The sequence below is a fragment of the Zootoca vivipara genome, chromosome 8, assembly GCF_965207765.1.
Source record: "Zootoca vivipara chromosome 8, rZooViv2.hap1.1, whole genome shotgun sequence".
Taxonomy (NCBI): Eukaryota; Metazoa; Chordata; class Lepidosauria; order Squamata; family Lacertidae; genus Zootoca; species Zootoca vivipara.
Genome location: NC_142591.1, coordinates 34,986,929 through 35,007,336, shown reverse-complemented (window position 1 = coordinate 35,007,336; position 20,408 = coordinate 34,986,929). Strand labels below are relative to the sequence as shown.

At 44.7% G+C, this 20,408-nt stretch overlaps 1 protein-coding gene across 1 annotated transcript; it reads right to left on the bottom strand.

Moving 5' to 3' along the window:
- Window positions 1-8,862: 8,862 nt before the first annotated feature.
- On the bottom strand, window positions 8,863-17,290 carry CBLN2 (cerebellin 2 precursor). The gene is made up of 5 exons (XM_035125547.3): window positions 16,829-17,290; window positions 16,481-16,544; window positions 14,610-15,145; window positions 11,058-11,177; window positions 8,863-10,517 (listed from the first exon to the last, which is right to left on the bottom strand). The coding sequence occupies exons 3-5, from the start codon at window positions 14,943-14,945 to the stop codon at window positions 10,320-10,322; spliced, it is 654 nt and encodes a 217-aa protein (XP_034981438.2). The 5' UTR covers window positions 14,946-15,145; window positions 16,481-16,544; window positions 16,829-17,290; the 3' UTR covers window positions 8,863-10,319.
- Window positions 17,291-20,408: the final 3,118 nt, after the last annotated feature.

The following is a 20,408-nucleotide window of genomic DNA, read 5'->3' as shown; positions in this document are numbered from 1 at the left end:
TCTGAAAAACATGAAGAGAGGAAAATTGTGTAAATAGCCCATGCAAAGAATGCACTGAAGATAGCATGCCAGGGAAGAAACCTGTTGTAGCATGAACATGGAAATGGCAGAACAAAATCAAACAAAGAAGATCAAATCGATCTGTGCTGCAGTCCTTAATGTTAAATCAACAGGAGGACATTTGAATAAAGCTACCTGAAGCATGTTATGGTGCAAGCATCAGCTGTATCTGACTGGTTCAGAATGGATCTGGGTTAGGGGAAGTGTGAATACAGAAATAAGTGCTTTGTGCTTCTTCTCATTCCTGGCTTTAAGTCAATATTATTATTTAAATAACTTTACATTAATATGTTTGGAGAAACTGTATGTGATGGGCTCATCAGGAATTTCAATAGCAGACTGGATGAATTTGATCCTTGTGTGTGGAAGTCCCTATACTATTAATTTTCTTCCCAGAAACTAAGGATATAGTCACAGGCCAACACTCTTATAATTTCATTTTGTTTGTCCCACTTTGTTTATAACAGCAATGGGGAATCTGTGGCTGCTATATGCTGCTGGATTACAACCCCCATCAGTGCCAGGAAGAATGTCCAGTGGTCAAGGATGATGGCAAATATAGCCTTACAATGTCTGGGGGAGCAGAGGTTCCCCATCTCTGCGGACCTTTCAAAGTTGTGTGTGTGTGTTTTATTAATGTTTGAACAATTGCTTCTGTGTATCTAGGTGCAAAAATAAACTTAGGGATAAATGAATAAATAAACAGACACTTGGAAAGAAGGAACTGGACACTGATTAGGAGGAGACATAATGAAAGGTCACATTTGCACCAATTACATAGAATCTGTGCTCCTCTTTAAAGAGAAAAATTGCAAAATACGTAGAGAGAAAATGTGTGCTTAGAAACCAGACATCAAAATTGATACTATACAATGGGCAACAGACTGAGGAGCAACTGCTGGTGCAAAGTCTTAAGATGCATAATGTTGATAGGTTCTAGTCCATGTTGAGAGAGAAGAAGAAAAGTTAATCTCTGAGGAGGGGCGGGTTGAGAGAGAAGATGCAAAACTGTTCCGCACATTTGCCTATCATTAAGTATTATGCATAATAACATTTACAGAAGAAGGACCAACCGATCATTTAGGACAATTTGTGAAGTCATAGCACCAAATCATAGCACTGATTCAGATTCGCGTGCAGTACCCTGAGAGGAATAGAACAGTGTTTCTCAACCAGTGTGCCTCCAGATGTTTTGGGACTACAACTCCCATCATTCCTGACCACTGGTCTTGCTAGCTAGGGATGATGGGAGTTGTAGTCCCAAAACATCTGGAGGCACACTGGTTGAAAAACACTGGAATAGAAGAACCCAGGAAGGGTCTGGGTCTAAGAAGACTATGTAAAAAGAGGAACAAGGAAAGATAAGAAAGAAGAGAAAATGAGAAAGGATAGCAAAGAGGGAAGCTGAGAATATCAAGGGAGGGAAGTGTGTAGAAAAAGGAAGGAAGGAAGTTTAGAAGCAAGTGGTGGCCAGGATCCACACACAGAGAAACAGAAATCCAGGTAGCAGCAGGGATGGGGGAGAAACGGAATTCAGTATGCATGTAAAGCCACATTCACACTTTCCAAAATAATATAACTGAAACACAGCCATTGTTGGAAATTCAACACTCAGCTGAATTTTGCAATGCAGTTCTCAAAAAAGTGCATAAAAGGTGATATATTACTGAAAATAATATACCAAAATGTATTATATATGGGGAAATTGCTTGCAGAAGTGTACACTAGTGAAAACTGCATATTAAAATATGCTTATTGAGGATTCTTTTATTTATTTGAAATAATCAGAATTTTGTAGAAAACTTAATTTATGACTGGAAAAATGAGAAAGCGAGGCAACTGAAATTGGCAAATCCTTCCATCCCTCATCACCAGACTAATTTTTTAAGTTGCCAATGGGGACAGAGCACTTCGACTATTTCACTTGCACTTTTTTGTGCTTCCTAAAAGGCTTCAGATATTCAGACTAAAGCTGCTCTGCCAGTTCCCCTGGTTTGCCTTAGTCATAGCCCCAACTTCCCCAGATGTGTCTGGAAATTCCTTGCACTAGAATACCCATGCAGCCCAGATTTTGCAAAACTGTAGGGATCCCCTTGAGAGCAGTGAATACGCTGCGATGAAATGAAGTTGAATAAATATATTATTTCTGAATGATAGAAAAAAAAGTTGGTGATCCAAAATTGGGAGGCAAGGATAGACAGGTGCACCTACCATTATTGTTGGGAAATTAAAAGCTGGATTTATTGGTTTAGTGGATGAAAATTACATATGGGTGATGTAAATGTTTAGAGTTATTTATTTCTTTAACCAAACTTATATACTGCCTGATTATTATATAGCCTCTAAGCAGTTTACAGGAAATGTTAAAATTATCAATAAAAACTGCAAAGCAAGTAATTAACAGCATTTAAAGTTAATTAAAATTAAGAGTAGACTAAAAAGATGTTAAAACATGCCAACATATACGTGTCTAGAAATGCTTGCCTAAACAGAAATGATTCAAGCAGATCCTGAAAAGAATATAGCAGAGGCACATGCCTGTTGTCAGTAGGCACAGAACGCCAAACTGTATATGCTGCCAGACTTAATTTCTAATTCTTATTGTAGTAAAAAAGAATGAAGTGGGTGGATCAGATTACCTTTTGGTTAATATTTAATCTTGTTTCTACTTCATAGCATCTTCCTGGTTGTTATTTACACAAGATGTGATATTTTAGAAAAGGTAGACAATGTGGAAGTGCATAAGAAGTGTTTTCTATTTGTGATAACTTAATTTAAAAAAATGAATTCAAAGGTTGATTGTGAAGAGGCATTATTATGGCCTTATTCTTTTGTATTTCCTTTCACTATCCACTACTACTTACTCCAGTGTAAACCCTTCCCCCCCCTCCAGAAATTGAGAATATAGTACAACCCTTCATATCAGCCGATCAGACAGTTAGGTGAGTCTAGTTTTTGTGGATAATAACACCTTTCCGAAAGGACCAAAAGTTATCTAGTCAAAAAATCAATATGAAGTTCAAAAAATTGAAAGAAATATAATCACCATAATTTTTTTTTAAATCCAGCATTGACACATTTATGGATAAAGCTATTTGCCAGCTTGCTTCAGAATAACTCAACTATGTTTTCAGATACGTTCAGAAAATGCCAGCTGACCTAAAGAAAACAGGAAATGGCTGCAGACAAATACAATTGACACAGAACCCATCTGCATTATATATTTAAAGCAGTTTCATACCGCTTTAAACAGTCATGGCTTTTTCCAAAGAATTCTGGGAGCTGTAGCTTATTAAGGATGATGAGAGCTGTTAGAAGACCCTGACTCCCCCAGAGCTACAATTCCCTGACTTCTCTGAGAAGAGGAATAGATGGTTAAACAACTCTGGGAACTGTAGCTCTCTGAGGGGGGAAAGAGGTTCCTGCACAACTCTCCACCATTAACAAACTACAGTTCCCAGGATTCTTGTGGGGAACCCAGGCTATTTAAGGTGATGTGATACTGCATTAAATGGATGGTGCAGTCTCTATTCAGAACCCAATGAAACAGAGTTATCATTCGTATTGGATCCAGAATACAGATTCCATATACCGACTTTATGGTGCTGGAGGAGACTCTTTAGAGTCCCATGGACTGCAAGAAGATTAAACCTATCCATTCTGAAGGAAATCAGCCCTGAGTGCTCACTGGAAGGACAGATCCTGAAGCTGAGGCTCCAATACTTTGGCCACCTCATGAGAAGAGAAGACTCCCTGGAAAAGACCCTGATGTTGGGAAAGATTGAGGGCACTAGCATAGCTGCCAAGTTATCCCTTTTTTAAAGGGATTTTCCCTTATGCTGAATAGGCTTCCTCATGTGAAAAGGGAAAACTTGGCAGCTATGGGCACTAGGAGAAGGGGACAACAGAGGACGAGATGGTTGGACAGTGTTCTCGAAGCTACGAACATGAGTTTGACCAAACTGCGGGAGGCAGTGGAAGACAGGAGTGCCTGGCGTGCTCTGGTCCATGGGGTCACAAAGAGTCGGACACGACTAAACAACAACATACCGACTTCAGCAGTGGCATCTTTTGCTTCTTGTAGGTTAGCACAATTACACTCTTAAGAAAGCACTAGAAATGCAACTCTCTTTTTTTACAATTTAGCAGCTCTGTGCGCACCCACCCATCAACCCTCTGTATTTTCATTATATAACACAAATATGTATAAGACTATTTTCTATCCACTGTTAAAAGTATAAGTACTTAAGAACATGCATAATCATTGGGACCTTAACTAATTAGAGCAACCCCCTGTACAGGTGTTAAGTATGTGCTGTTAATTTAACACTAAAGCTAATTACCTGATCTTAAGAGTTACACTTGAGGAAGGCAAGCTAAGAGTGTACACAGTTAAATTAGCTGAGGTAATAATGGTATAATCCCTTAAAAGCAGCACTGATTATTGCACAACAAAATTATGTTTACCTGCTGCTTTAAATTATGAAGATTTGCCACGAACATTTTAATACACCGCTAACAGATTACAATGGTTTAAGTGACAAATTAGTTAGTTAAACACCAGAGCATTTTGTCTGAACCATTTTAGCATGATGACCTTTAATGACCAATTCTGCTTTAACAAGTTTATGGACCTGGTCATCCAAACAAATGTTAGTGAATTTTTCAGTTGCTAGCTGGTCTTTCACCAACCCCTTTCTTAAATCAGAGCAAATTAAGTTTAAAATAAGATGAAAGTAATATTTAAAATTCTACTGCTTTCTGATTGGTCTATAATGGGGTTAAAACACAATTTGGGCAAAAGGAAGTAGAATTTTGAATTTAGAAAACTGAAACTCAAATCTGAACTTTTAGTTCTGAATAATTTGGTTATATATACTCAAACGTTAGCATAAAATCTTAAGTTCTTGTCCAAAAATTGTTTTCATTTATCCAGAATAGCTAGCAGGTTATTTATTATTATTATTATCCAGCTTTGTGATGAGATGACTTGTTTCTTTGGTGGACAGATATATAAAATGCTGGCCTAAATTAATGTTTCTAAGAATCAGTTTCATGATAATAATTACTATATGTAATTATTTTAGAAGTACAGTATAAATTCAGGCTGCAAGCTTGCCTACTTATGTTTATGCATAACTACTTAGAAGTAAGACCCCCTGAGTTCAATGGGCTTGTTCCCAAGAAACTGTGTACAGAGCTGCAGTCTCAAAGCCTTAATTGGTATAATTAATAATCTAAACTTTGCCTAATTGTAAGGCAAACTTTGCCTCATTTAATTGATGGACCGCATGTTCCTAGAGCTTTGATAACAGGTGCCAAGTTGTGATATTGAAGGAAATCAAGGTAAGTTACAAAATAATAACAAATACTATCAATAATCCTTAGAAGAAAATGCCATTTTAAATGTTTTGTTTTAGAAGAAAAGGTTACCTATAATATTTTGTTTTTCCATTCCCTATTACTGTCACACACTATGGGCAAAATAGCTTCAGAAATAAATATGTGGCCTAAAAGCAGATGATTAATCAACTGAAATTGATTTGTTAGCTGACAGCTCCACTGACTGTTCCCTGCATAGATATGTGACTCAACAGGAGAATAACACACGTTCATTCCCCAACCCCCAAAGAGCAGCCACACTGAGGTCATCACAAATCCACACTCTTGCAGAACAGTTTTGTCAATATTAGCTGAACAAGCCCATGCATGCACTGGAGATGATAAGATGATAATGATTCAGAGAGCCGGCATATGGTCATTTTCAATACAATCTAAATTATCCAAAGGTTGGAGATATGATTAAGGAGCTGAGATGACACCCAAACTATACGGATCATGGCAAATTCAGGTAAGATGAAGTACTGTTATAAATACATATAAATTATTTCAGAGAGGACCTCATGTTCTCCTTCTCAATGTCAAATGCTAGGGTTTCCAATAGCCACATTCAGATGATAGGCTTCACCCTTTTGTTGCCAGTCTACCCACCTGTCTGCCCCTTTGTGTCACAGAGTAGCCTGAGCAGTGTCCCTTGAGTGATACTTACCTGAAAGAAATTGCTACATGCTCTGAGCAAGTAGCTATGGGCAAAGCTTCCTTTAAAAACGCACACTCTAGCTCTGTCAAAAGAATTGGCTATCGTAGACAGCCCAGGCATTCTCAAAATCAACACTGAAATAGCTATCTTTGTTCTACAAACAGCAAGCTCTCAATTAAATCCCATAAAATCATGACTTAATCTGATTTACAGAGAGGGAATCACTCACCAGCAGTGGTGGAGGAAGGGGTGTGAGAGGGGTGCGGCCTGCCCCGGGTGTCATCACTGGGTGGGTGTGTTAGAAAACGAGGGTTTTTTAAAAAAAAATGGGCTCATGAAACTTTTTAGGAGTGATGGAGTGGCTTAGGCGGCTGCAGATTCCATGCTGCCTGAAACAGCTTGCGTTTGCCTGCTGCCTCTCCCTCAGCCACCCTACAGCTGAGGGGGAGGTGGCGGAGAGGCTCCAAGCGTCAGAGAGGCTGGTCACGCCCCCGTGGGCGGATCACCCCGCCCCATGAGCGCAGATCACCACGCCCCTGGCTGCAGGACACGCCCCCGCACCAGGCACCCGAGCGTCTAGCTACGCCACTGCCCACCAGCACCACATGGGAAAATAATTCTGCTAGACCAAACCATCCTGCCTCCTTAAGCTAGAATTGGATCTGTATAAATCAGGGTTCTTGCTTCCCAACCAACCCTGAAATCTCCAGCATAAATGAGCTGCATATGTTTGGTCTCCTAACTTGCAGCTATCTGGCTCTGTGACACTTTCGCACATCTTCTGTAGTGTGGGGCTGAATTTCTGGCACGGTAACAGACACATCAAGACAGGTCACTAACAGCAAAACAAGAAAAGCCAAACATGCCTTGCTACTTAAAATTCCAGAGCTCCAAGAGAGTTAGGAGATGACAGCATTAACATCCATTTAAAAAATATAACACCCAGAAGTATCACTTATTCATGGATTTATATATAGCCTATAAAATTCAAAATCTGCCTGTCTACATATCATGCTCATAATAAAGAAAATTAATTCTGCTCATGCCTGTATAGGTAATTTATTTATTCTGATAATTTGGTTATATAGTGAAGGAGAAATAAAGGGCATGGCCCTCATTCCATAAAAAGCAACCTTTTCCTGTCATAAATGGTTTTGGACCAAGCTGCTTTTTAAAACTCTGATTCACCTGCACCACTTGTGGTTCAAGTCTTTTCTACAGTAGCTGCAATAAAAAATACATTGCTGAAGAAATTGAATGCATTTTAGATGCTTCTTAAATTATCCTCATCCAAATTTATCCTGAAATTGTAGAACACCAAATTAATTAGTTGTTTCCAAAGCAGGACTGATCTATTGTCCCTCTCTTAAGTATCTGTATTTTACAGAATTTGCCAGTTTTCTGTACTTGAATTGCATGAATTTTATTTTCTTCCACTGTTAGACACAAATATGCACACTGTAAAATATTGCTTGCAATTTACATCCTTCAAAAAAAAAGAAATCTGATTGTTCCTGCAGCCACATTCAGATTTGTTTTCTTTTAACCAAATCATAGTGTGCACATAAGTAAAATGCAATGCTAAAGAACTATTACCTGCACTATTACCTGCAATCCCTACAAACTGCTTTTTTGGGGGGGAAATATGAATTTGTTTTTTAAAGTTGCCGCATTAGACTGGCACTAAATACAGGGCAGAAGTAGAGGTAAAGGACCCCTGGACAGTTAAGTCCACTCAAAGGCGACTATGGGGTTGCAACGCTCATCTCGCTTTCAGGCATTTATCCACAGACAGCTTTCCAGGTCACATGGCTAGCAGGACTAAACCGCTTCTGGCACAACAGAACATCGTGACGGAAGCTGGAGTGCATGGAAACGCTGTTTACAAGCCAGAGGGAACCCACAAAGCAATAAACAATTGGAATGGGGGAAATCAATTTATTTTTATAATGCAAGGGAAAGTAAAGCCCTGTCCGGACATTCCCTATAAATAGAATTGGATTGAGGTTGTACCATCCTACCTTTCGCAACCCTGGACTTCACATTGTCATAGGAAGCTGCACGCATAGATTCCAGTGTGGGTAGGCCCTATCCATGCAGTCTACACACCACAAAAGCAAAGGTAAAGGGCCTTACATATACCAGACTCCATGCATGCAAAGCTGTATGCAAATATGAAATCCAATACACAAATTCAGAAATGCCAAAAGCAGGTATGATCCTTATCAAATGCTGCACATGGTAGGGAAGCACCTGTACAGGGTTTGAGTTAGAAACAACTCCAAACCAATACTGACTAGATTTACTGGACCCTCTCAGGCAGCTGAGAAACAAAAACTGTGTTGAGTGGTGAGATAAAAACACAAACCGGTTTTAGAAACAAAACAAAACAATTGAAAGTGCTATAATTAACACAGGTAGAGAAACTGTTTTTAAGAATATTTTTAAACTGGCAGTGATCTTTTAATGATAATTTTACAATGAAAACATGTCCACCATAATTCCAACATGCAATGCAGCCTGTTTACTGTTTGTATTCTGCAAACATCATTTGCATTTGATTTGTTCCTTGAGAAAGGGGAAATAAACTAATACAATAAATAAATAAAATCCCCATCTACCCAGCTGCTTATCAATTATATATATATACTCAACATTAAAAAATTTTTTCACTAATGACTTCCTTGAATCAACTGTTGAGCACTCTTCCTGCATTGCACAGTCACTTTTGAAACTTAGATGAAAGTGAAAAAGAAGCCAAGTTGGACATGAACCCCATTTATTCTGAATCTAAAGTTCATCAGCATTTTGGTTACATTGACACATAGAAGGTGAATTGGAATTCAACCTGAGGTTTCTTCTTTTATCATTTGGAATCAATGACCTTTGTGGTATACAGTATTGGATTAAGACTACTCAAACGTCTTTGGATGCTAACAGGGAAGCATCAATAAAATAAATAAAATAAAATATACAATTTCTGGTGTATTCATAGCTAAACCACATAAACCATCGTAAGCTTTCAGAGCATTTTCTTTCTTTCTTTCTTTTTGACGTCCCTGATTTTGTCACACATACTAACAGCAACTGTTGATGTAAGATTGATCCTGGCAAGTTCACTGCAAATCTGTTTTTACCTAATTTGAAGGGAAGATAACTTGTTGGAACACTCAAAGAGGCCAAGCCACTGCATATTCAAGCATTAGTAATTAAATCCATCAAATAAAGATCAGGAAAGCACCAAAGAACTCCCAGTAATGCAAAGAAATAATTTACGGTATGTTCAAAGAAGATATTCACAGCCTTCTGGAACAGCGTCTAGAAATGTCAGACCAATTCAGAAATGTCATTTCCTTTCCAGAATGTAACTCAAGGATCAGATTGTGCACTGTCTTCCTCAATCTCGACAAATGCTTCTATTAGATCAGCTGAATAGTGCAAGCAGAACAGTTCACTGGTTAGTTTCTCTGCAAGTTACAGGGTGTATATATATGCTTGCTTTATCTTATTGATCGATCTAGCTTGCTTCTTTAGCACAAAGAGTCAGAAGAGGGGGGAAATGGTGATGGAAAACACAAGTAACACAAAATAAAGTAGTTTCCAATCGTGCAAAATTTGCTTCACTGGATAAAGCACTTCTTGACACAGTAATGTTAAAAAAAAAATCCCTTCCCCAGAAGATACAGGTTTGAAATTGAAGCCATTCTTATTTTTGTCTTGGTATATTTTTAAGGCTATACAAACACAAAAAGAGAAAGAATCACAGGAACACTTCATTGGATATCAGATTCTTCTGGCTTTGGGGGTAAGCCTTGGACTACTTTTATGTGGCCCCAATAAGCATGTTTCTTCAGGACAGGAACAGAAACAGAATGAAGGGAGGAAAGTCAATGATCCCAACAATAAAATCCAAAATTGACTTTACAATCACAGGTACAAATTGCTCAGGTTGATAATTTCGTTTCTTTTAAAGATCACCGTCATCTAAAACTAATCGGGGCTGCAGGTTTTCCCAAGGAACAGTCAAGAGTCAAAGCAAACAGTGGCATCAAGAAGGTTTGTCATTATTCTCTGATGGCAGTCTGACTCGGTGGCTGGAATTATTGGCAAGTCTAGCCAAGTTCTGGAAGAGGGAGGAGGGATCTTGTGTGTGTATGTTTTCCCCCAAAATGATTTGATCCTTGTTCCAGCTTGAATCAGGCTTCTCCTTGACAACCCTTTATAGCGGAAAGACTAAGAAGCCGGAAAAGGTAGAGTATTTCCACCCTCCCATGAGGTTCCCTCTCTCCAGTTTGAGATGCACTTTGTCTTCTCTTTCCATAAGGAGCAAGACCCCATTGCTGGCTGCTTCTCTGGTGACATCTTGGTCTCCAGCAAAAGCTGAAATCACTGGATAGCCGTTTTGCATTAGGCTTACCTACAATTCAAAAGAAATTCAACATCAGCAGTCTTGCACAGTGTTTGTTTTTTTTAAAAAAAATTGCATTGTTACATCCCAACGTAACACACCCACATACCAAATTCCAACCCAGTATATAAGTGAGTCTCCCACATGCAGGAATCCCAAATGGGGGTGGGGAAACAGAGTAGGAGGCGGTAGACATATCTCGTGTGGGGGGGGGGTGGTTGTAAGGTCAAAATGACCCACCACTTCCCTCCTAATATGGCTCAGACTGATACACCTGTACTTTCTCTACCAAAAGGTCCAGTCAGCTAGCCTAGTATGGGGATGGGGGAGTGTAATGCTGGCTGAGGGAACTAGGTGTATCTAGTAGTTTATGGATAAAATAGCATATTCATAAAATGCTCTGCTGAAATAAGATCCCATTAATATAACAGTCAATGCATGATTTTTTTTTTCTTTGAGACGTTTTGCTATATATTCAAATGTCACAAGCCTTTATGTGAGCCACGTTGCAAAGAAAAAAGAAACTGTCCCCCAGTGAAGAGTACGTACCTGGATAGTTTGTCTGTTATATACTTTCACAACGTGGAAACTGAAACTATATATTCCTTTTCTTGGCGCTACAAATATACTGGAAGCCAGGTCGAAATGGTTGCCAATATTAACTAATACCTGGAGAAAAAAAGAATGAAACGGGAGGGGGGAATTAGGTCATGCCTTCATTATGGGGAAGGTCAGGTGGGGGGGGGGAGAGACAGGGAGAATTTTCGACCGGCTGCCCAAGCAGTGCAAAGCCACAGGCATTTTGCTGCACAATTAAAATGGACTGCAGGGAAACGAAATAACTTTCCAAGGTGTTTTAAAAGGATTTGTTCAGACAGCTGATTGATTTACACAGTGGTGCACCCAATGCCTCTTCGAGAGAATGAAAGGATCATGATGGCAGCCTGAGTCTTCACAGCAGTTGAGAAAATGTAATGCATCATTGCTGAGAGACACGCAAAACGAAGGGAGAAAAGATCCCATTAAACAAGTCCGCCCAGGATTTTACATTTTCATGTAACAGTATTGAAACTAATTGCCTCTCTTGGGGCCTGCAATGTTAATGCGAAACAAAATGAGACTTAGTCATGTCACATGTGATGGAACGGTGGGAGGGAGCTCAATTTTTAAATAAGTAACCTCTCTCTCTCTTTGAAATTTACACCCCTCATTCTCTTTTGTCTCTTTACCCCATCCTGAAGCACAGGGACTAATTCAATTAGGCTTGAACAAAGAAGTATGGAAGATGCATTTTAACCCACAGAGAACTTAGTGCATGGACTTAGTGGTAAAAGTGAGTGCAATTTGCCAATTAGAGTAATGGAAAATGCTCATTTGAGCCAAGTTATGAATGTTTCAAAGGCCTCTTGCAGAGTAACAAAAGAAGGAGAAAGCAATGAATCCACGAAAGAGCCAATTTAGCGTGGTGGTTAACATGCTGGACTAGGACTTGGGATTCAAGGTTAAAATCCCCATGATGCTCAGTGGGTGACCTTGAGCCAGTCACCATCTCTTTCTCAGCATAACCTGCCTCACAATATTGTTGTGGTGTTAAAATGGGGAGGAGACCATTACAGGAAGAGCCATGTACACCATCTGAAGCTCCTTGGAGGAAAGGCAGGATATAAAGGTAATGACCACCACCACGAGGAAAGGACTTATCCCAATGAATCTACATGCTCCAATATGGCTCCTTGTGGCCAAAGGCAAGTCACACTAAAGAAATGTAAATGAGGGCTGGCAACCTCATGGCAGGCCTAGAATTAGAAAACATTCCAAAGAGATGTTTACAGTTCTTTGCATGATTGATACTTGAATTACCTACAGAATCAGATCTGAAATCTTCTGCCTAATCTGTCTTCCCAGGTAACTGGTTGCAACAACTTGCCTGGGGTCTTATTATTACATCTGAGCAGAGCTCTCATAGCTTCCTGCTGTCTTTTCTGTAACAGAACGGTTAAGACTGCACACAAAGCTCAGTGGTGCAATGCCACAGATCCTGACTTATGGTTATTTTTCTGTTTTGACTGCCAGGTACTTCCTTGTTCAGAATTTCTAGCATGTATCACAATACCCTGTGTGTGTACACATATATACAAATTAATGTAAAAACTAAGCAGAAGTTGGTGAAAGACTGTGTCTATCCTTCTTACATAAGATTATCAACCTCAGAGCTCATCTAGTCCAGATTCAAAACTCATATACAAAGGCGTGAAAGAAGAAGAATTTGTGAAACTAGAATCCCATTCATTGCTATTTTTTAAAAAGTTATTCAACCAACACTACAATTCTACACTACAATTTTAAGGCAACACATCATGGAATTAGAGGAAGGAAAAAACTTCATAAACAAAAAGGTATCTATATAGTGTCTAGCATTATACAGCTCTGCAAGCAAGGTGACATTAGAATTGTTCTACAAAAAATATATATTTCAGCCAATCTATGTCAAAATATTTTTTTCTAGAAGATTATAATAGCTGGGGAACACAATGGGTAAATAATAGAATTATTATTGTATTCTAATCATGTGATCATGATTAGAAAGCAATCCTTGGACAGATGGATGCATAAACAGAAACAAATAATCTGTGCTGAACAAGTCTAAATGATCTGAATGCTTTTCAGTTGGAAGGTTTTACATAGAATCCCAGTGCATCCCTCTTCTTTCTTCCTAGGCTGGAACAATAAGACAGAGCAATCCTAAAAGCATGTAGGTTTCCTCAAATGAGCCAAGAGGCAAAGCTTAAGCTTGCAGTGCCTTCACTGTCCCTACACTGCACTACACCCAAATTCTGCGGATTTCCCCAGGCTGCTGCTCTATGCATGCCTGTCTGGTTTGCCTGACTAGATAAGGGAAGGCAGGAAATTCCAGAGCCACCTCTCTAGAGAAATTGGAATTGGTTGTTATATTGTTGGCAATACAGACTGGTGGTTATAATTATTCAAAACAGGGTGACTGAGGAGCCCCCCAAATATATCTTGTTGGTAGCTACAGCATTAGATGGGGTGCTTAAAGGACACTCATCAGAATAGAAAAATAAGGAAGGGGTGGCTATTGTTTCATAGAGAAGTTGATGAGCTACAAGTACTGTCAGACTGCTGACAGTGAATTACTAAGGTGCAACTAAAACAGGTAAGAGGAACCTGTGGCTCTCCAGATAGTGACAGACTGCAGCTCCCTTCATCCCTGTTCATTGGGCCATATTGCCTAGAGCTGATGGGAGTTGGAGTTCAACAACATCTGTGGAGGGTGAGCAAAAGCTCCCCATCCCTAATTTAGAGGCATTGGGAGAAGCCCAGTCTAGGGTTGCCATATTTTGAAGAGCAAAAAAGAGGACACATTTGTTGACTTCTACTTTTAACTAGGGATCACTAAGACAACTCTACCCATGAAAAAAAGAGGATGCGTCCTGGGAAAAGAGCACATGTGGCAACCCTACAGTTAGCTAAGGTGTGAAAGAGTAGGAGGGAGATGCAGGAAGGGCATCACAAAGAAAGGAGAAAGATCAAAACAAATATTGAAGGTGGAGAAGAGGCAGGGGCCATCAGTTAGTGGGAGCGAGGCCATGTATTGCTCTTGCGAAGAGAGCTTGAGCTTGAGGGAGTTGTGCTGGAATGGGTTATGGGAATAAGGCAGGACTAGGTAAAGGTTAGACCCAGAGAGTGGTGGTGTAGAAGATGGAAGTTAGGGATCAATAGGAGACAGATCAATGGGGCTAAGAGTGGGGAGAGCTGGTAGGAAAACGAATGAAGCTGGACAGTAAACGAAGGACAAGGGGTAAGTGTGAAACGGGAGAAGGGGAGTAATTAGGGGGGATAAGTAAGTGGTAAGCGGCTCTTCTCGACGCCAGGGGGCGCCAGAGCAGACTGGCCGGGGCAGGAAGGGCTTACCTGGATAAAGAGGTGCAAGGTAAAGGCGGGGAAGGAGTGGGCAGGTGGGAGGAGACCCTGCCTTGCCGGCGGCGCCTGGGCGGGGCTTAGTCACCTGAGGGGAGGGGCTACGGGCAGGAGAAGCAGGAAAGGGCGAGAGGGAGGGGGGAGAGGGATGGCGCGCCTGACCTGGTCGAAGTAGATGGTCATGGTGCGGTTGCTCATCTCGGACGGCTCGTGGTTGGTGCTGCGCGTGGCCGAGAACGCCACCTTGGCGCTACCGGAGCGCACGGAGATGCCCAGCGACGAGGTGATGGCGCCGTCGGCGGACGGGCTGGAATCGCACACCACCAGGCACTTGCCCTCCAGCACTATGGGCTCCGTGTCGTTCTGCGCCGGCACCGCCGGGCTGCCGCCGGGCAGCTGCAAAAGCAATAGGGCCAGCGCCGCCGCCACCACCGCCACGCAGGAGTAGCCGCCTGCGGGCTCCGCCGCCGCCACCCGCCGCCGCCGCCACCCGGCCATGTCTTGCCGCAGCGGGGCCCGTCCGTCCAGCCGCGGAGTCCAAAGGGGGCGGCGGGAGGGCGACGGCCGGGCGCTGCTGCCTTCAGTCTCCGGAGGGCGGCCGGCCTGGGCGCCTCAGCGAGCGGGAAACGAGCGGGCGCCGCCTTGAATTTTCGCGCTTCTTCGGCGGCCTCACAGGAAGGCGGGAGGCGCGCTGCAGCCTGCGGGGCGAAAGAGAGCCAAGTGAGGCGGGCGGCGGACGCCGAGAAAGTCCAGCTCGCCAGGCAGCCAGCCCCCCCCCCCACTCACACAAAGTGCCAGACCCTCCCGAGGTCCATCCTGTGTGGTGTGAGGGGGGGGGGAGAGAAACCCACTCGGTGTCTGTTTTATGAGGTGGAGCGGGGGCAGGGCTTCTCTCAGACACACGGCAGAAGGCGAGCCGGGCAAAAAGACCTTGACGGGGCGGGCGCGAGCTGCGCTCCGTTTCCCGCCAGTTACCAGTCACCACATAACCTAAGAAAGGTCCTAGTGGATCAGAACAACGGTCCGGTTAAGTCCAGCGCCCTGTTTCTCACAGTGACACACAAGCACCGACCCTTCTGATCCCGCTTTGGAGTGTGTGCGAGAGCTGAAGGCGTCGCAAGGGGTGGGGCGGGCTCTTTCAACATCTCGCTCCTTTTGCAGTGCTTGTTGCAAGTGCCGGACTCCTTTTATTTATTTTTTTAAAGGAAAACAATGGCACTTCTGAATAAGCCTGGGCTCCTTGCCCTGCCCACCCCACCCACCGCCAGGAATCGAAGGAAAGCACCCTGGGAGGTCCCTCCGCACCTCTCTCCCACACCACAAATAGAGGTGCAGACGATTTGCTTCCACACAAGAAACTCCCAACCTCCCGTCTCGTTCCCTTTCCTCGGGCACAGTAAGCTGTGGCAATAACCACAGACATTTTATCTCGATCCCAAAGCACTTGCGCATTTTTGTTCTATACTCCTATCCGGATGTAACTTTTTTTAAAAAAAATATGAATGAACACAAGCGCGTTTTAGATTTTAGTTGTAATTCAAACAAAATCTGCGAAGGGAGCGCTTCTGCTTAACGCAAGTTAATGTAACCCAGTGCCTCGCACTCGGAGGTGTCTCCTTTCTTGGAATTGCTGATAAACTCCGCTCCAACTTCGACTCCCCTCCCCCCCCACCCCCTCCACAAGGCCGTTTCCGCTTTGATCCGCATCCCTGTCCAGTTTTAGCAAATCCGTTCCTTAAATTCTCGCGGGGAATGCAACGGGGATCTATTAGGTACCACCTGCAAAGTTCCCGAGTTTCTTCCGGAAGAGTTGAACCTGAGTCGAGTCACTAACACGAACCCCTTTCACCCCGTTCCATCGCTTTCCCTTTCTAAAAAGCCCACCAGGAAGGACACCGCCCCCCCCCCCCCACCGCCGCCGCTCCCATACACCACCCTACGAGTTCCTAGTTTTGCTATCCCGTCTTTATCTCCATCTGGGGTCAAAAATTTAATGGATCAAAATGAAAGGGGCTGGCGGCGCGCTGGTTTACCTGGAGGATCCATGGCGGAAGACAGTCGGGCTTGGTTTAGGCTGCCGTCCGCGAAGTTGTATTGCTTGGAGAAAATGAGCTGAGATTAGGCTGGCAAGCAGAAGAGACAGGATTCGCCTCGTTCTCTCCCGCCCATTGCCAAGATCACCCCCTCCCTCCCTCCTTCCCACCCTCTCGCAGACACATTCACACCCGCCACTGCTTCTCACACCAGATAAACTCGAGCAACGCACACACACGCACACACAACCCAGATCTGCCCTGGACAAATTCCAGCGCGCGCACACACACAACCTCTCCCCCCCCCCGTCAATTTCCCCCGCTTGATGTCCTGTAAACAGCGGCTACCTGGAGCCAGGCACAGGCTGAATTTCACCCGGAACGAAGGAAGCGATCCTTTTTGGCTCTCCTTTAAAAGAAACGCGCTCTCAGAAGCTGGTAGAAGTAGATCTCCACTTGTCTTCTTCTAGCGTTCCTTCCTCCCCGCCCTCCCCTTGCCCACAGACCACCGTCAAATGTCAAGATCGGCCACGGAAGAAAAACGCTGGCAAATATCGGAAAAAGACTAAGCAGCATCCACGGTCACAAGGCGTGGAAGTCGCTCGTTTACAGAAGTTCCGTTTCTGGTCTGGACAGAGAGGGGCTGCTGTAGCGTGTGAGCGGGGAACAGGGGCTGTCGCTTTAAAAAACCTCAGGACACAGGGGTTGCTTAGGCGCAAATGCCTTATTAACTTTGGTTCCTGCGCCCCCCTTTTTTTCTTCCCCTTTTCCTTTTCCCAGGGATACCCTATCAAGTCTGGAATTAGGTGTGCGAGGACTGGAGGGAGGCGCGTTATATTGGCCGGAACGGGAAGCGCTCTAACTCCAAAAGTGGTTGGCGAGCGCCACCTAGTGGCACTCGCTGCCGTTGCCTACAGGGGTGTTCGGAATTGAAGGGATGGAGCGTGCCTTGTGGACGTGGTTGGATTGTTTGGGTTAGAGAAAGAGCACCGGGAGCGGGATTCCCGGGGAGAACAGGAGGAGGATGAACTTTCAATTAAGCTGTCGCCTCCTCCCTCTCCCCCGCTCTTCCCTCTGCACCTCCTGCAATCAAGGGAATCCTGCGCTCGCAGATCTTTTACAAAGCCAAAGGCTGCCATGATGATATATGCTGCAGTCAAGGTTATCATCAGTTGTTATTGGCTGCAATATATATATTTCTCACAGCTCAGCTGGTGCAGCTGCCGCGGAGCCGAGCAGTTGGTGCTGAGAAAGGGGAGACTGTGGAAGAGAGTGAGCCGTTTGTGCTAATGGCTTGTTTATCATGCCACCGGCTCCCTCCCCCCCCCAGGTGATTTTAGCTGGGGGGTTTTTAACAATAAAAATAGAAATCTCTGCTATTCCTCAGAGAGAAGCATTAGCGAAGGTTTTTCCCAACTAGCCATGATGCCAGTGCAGATAATGAACCTGTGTCCCTTGGCCTTAAGTATCAATTTGAGGCACAATTTGCCCTGGACTCGCCTGCAGAACTTGTTAAATCTTGTGAGGGTTCAGCCCCGTAAGAACAAAAGTAACAGCTAGAAAGAGTAAATCTGACTGTGTTCAAAGTGTGTGTGTGTGTGTGTTTTTTTTTCAGGCCAGAGATTGGAGAGAGGAGCTGGGTATGTTTAGCATGGAAAAGGGGGGACAGATATGATAGCCCTTTCTAAATGTGCCCTAAGGGCTGTCACATGGAAGAGGGAGCATGCTTGTTTTCTCCTGCTCTGGAGGGCAGGACTCATGGGCTAGCCAGGGGGCAGGGGCGGGAGGGACAGGTGCCCCCCCCCAAATCAATAAAAAGACATAGCAAACAGATGTTCTGTCCAGGGCCGTCTTAAGCATATCTGGCGCCATGGCTCAAAGATCCCTCTGGCGCCCCCTCCTTTCCCAGAATTTAGAACTCGGGGTCCAACTTGCGAACCACCTCGCAGCTCCGGGACCTGCCACTCACAGAAGATGCCACCGATGTGCTGGCCACACGCGGCTTGCCAGACCGCCGGAACCCTGCACTCGCTTGCGAGGCTCCGGGGCGCCTCCTCTTCCTCCGCTGCCTGACAGTGACAGCCCACTGCCGGCGCTCTCGCTGCTGCCCAGCGGCCCAAGGAGCATGAGGCGGTTGCCATGCCGCCACCTGTGCCCTGGGGAGTGGGGGGGCGGCGGGCACCAGTGACGCGGTGGAGGCCCCTCGGGAGCCGCCACCGCCACCGCCACTCCTGCCACTCCCTCAGGCAACAGCAGCTGAGGAGAGTCCCGCGGCCGAGGGAGAGAAGGATCTATAGGGCTTAGTGGCTCGTTGTGCCCCGCCAACCATCTGGCGGTTTGCAGGGAAAGAGGAGGCCGCTGGCAAAGCCGCACAGCTCCCCCACTCGCTGGGGCACCCCTGAGAGGCCAGCACCCTGGCGCAACAAGCCACTAAGCCCTATGGTAAAGACACCTCTGGTTCTGTCCCCGCCTAAGAATAGGCCTGCCCCCCACTCCGGCAACAAAAATCCTGGCTACGCTCATGGTAGTACTTGAACTAATGGCTTCAAGTTACAAGAAAGAAGATTCCGACCAACCTTCTTTTTAAAAAGAAAACTTCCTGACAGAGCTGTTCGACAGTGGAACAGACTCCCATGAGAGGTGTTGGACTTTCCTTCCTTGGAGTTTTTAAGCAGAGGCTGGATGACCATCTGTCATGGATGCTTTAGCTGAGATTCCTGCATTGCAGGGGGTTGGACTCATGGGCGTACCCACCATGCGGCAAGTTAGGGCAGCTGCCCTACTCTAGAAGCAGGGCTGGTGGGCAGAGGCGGAGCACAGCCCGGCGGAGCGCGAGTTCGCCATTCCCGCCGCACCGCGCCGCACCCTCCCTCCAGCTCCCCGGCGCGCCCTCAGGCAAGGCCAAGCGCGGCGGGGAACCAGAGAGCGCGGCGCGGCGGGCGGGAACGCTCCGCTGGGCTGGGCTCCGCCTCCGCCTACCAGCCCTGCTGCTAGGGAGGGGCACAGCCCGGCGGAGCGCGAGTTCGCCGTTCCCGCCCGCCGCGCTGCGCCCTCCCTCCAGCTCCCCGTCGCGCCCTCTGGCAAGGCCAAGCGCGGCGGGGAACCAGAGAGCGCGGCGCGGCGGGCGGGAACGCTCCGCTGGGCTGGGCTCCGCCTCCGCCTACCAGCCCTGCTGCTAGGGAGGGGCACAGCCCGGCGGAGTGCGAGTTCGCCGTTCCCGCCCACTTTGTGGCCCCTCCCCTTCCGTGCCTTGGCCCCTCCCCTTGCCCCCCCTAGTTTTGATCCTGGGTACGCCCATGGTTGGACTAACTAGATGACCCTGGGGTCCCTTCAAACTCTAAGATTCTATGATTCTATGTCTTATCTCAAATTCAACAGTTAAATCCCAAGCAATTAGACCACTGGCACCATTTGAAAAACTGATTTTGAATATAACTGAACACCCATTTTTCTATCAACTTTATACAAAATACTGACCTAGCCATTGGACAATGCTTGGCTATTAAACAGTAAGGTGGGTGTCCCCATTGTACACACTTAGTGATATTGAATCAATTACTGGTACCCATATGAAATTGCTGCCAAAATCTAAATACAGGGTGTGGAGGTTAAAATCTTACTGCTTCTTCTCTGAAAAGGTTCTATGTTGCTTTCACTGACCCCTTATTTTTGAGCATCAGGAATGGTTATAAATCTTTACTTTCTTAAGCAGTCTGATTGGGGGGGGGGTTTAGTCCAAAACACTTGGAGGGCACCATGTTGGAGAAGGCTGCCTAATATCACATAAAAGGTATTTTCCTTGAGGAGCTTCCAATCTGAAATCCATCACAGAAGAAGCTGCAAAGAAAAGAACCAATTAACTTTGGGTTTATCCAGCCTAATAAAAACACAGTACTTCCTGAAATTCAGGACAGACATGAAGACCAGA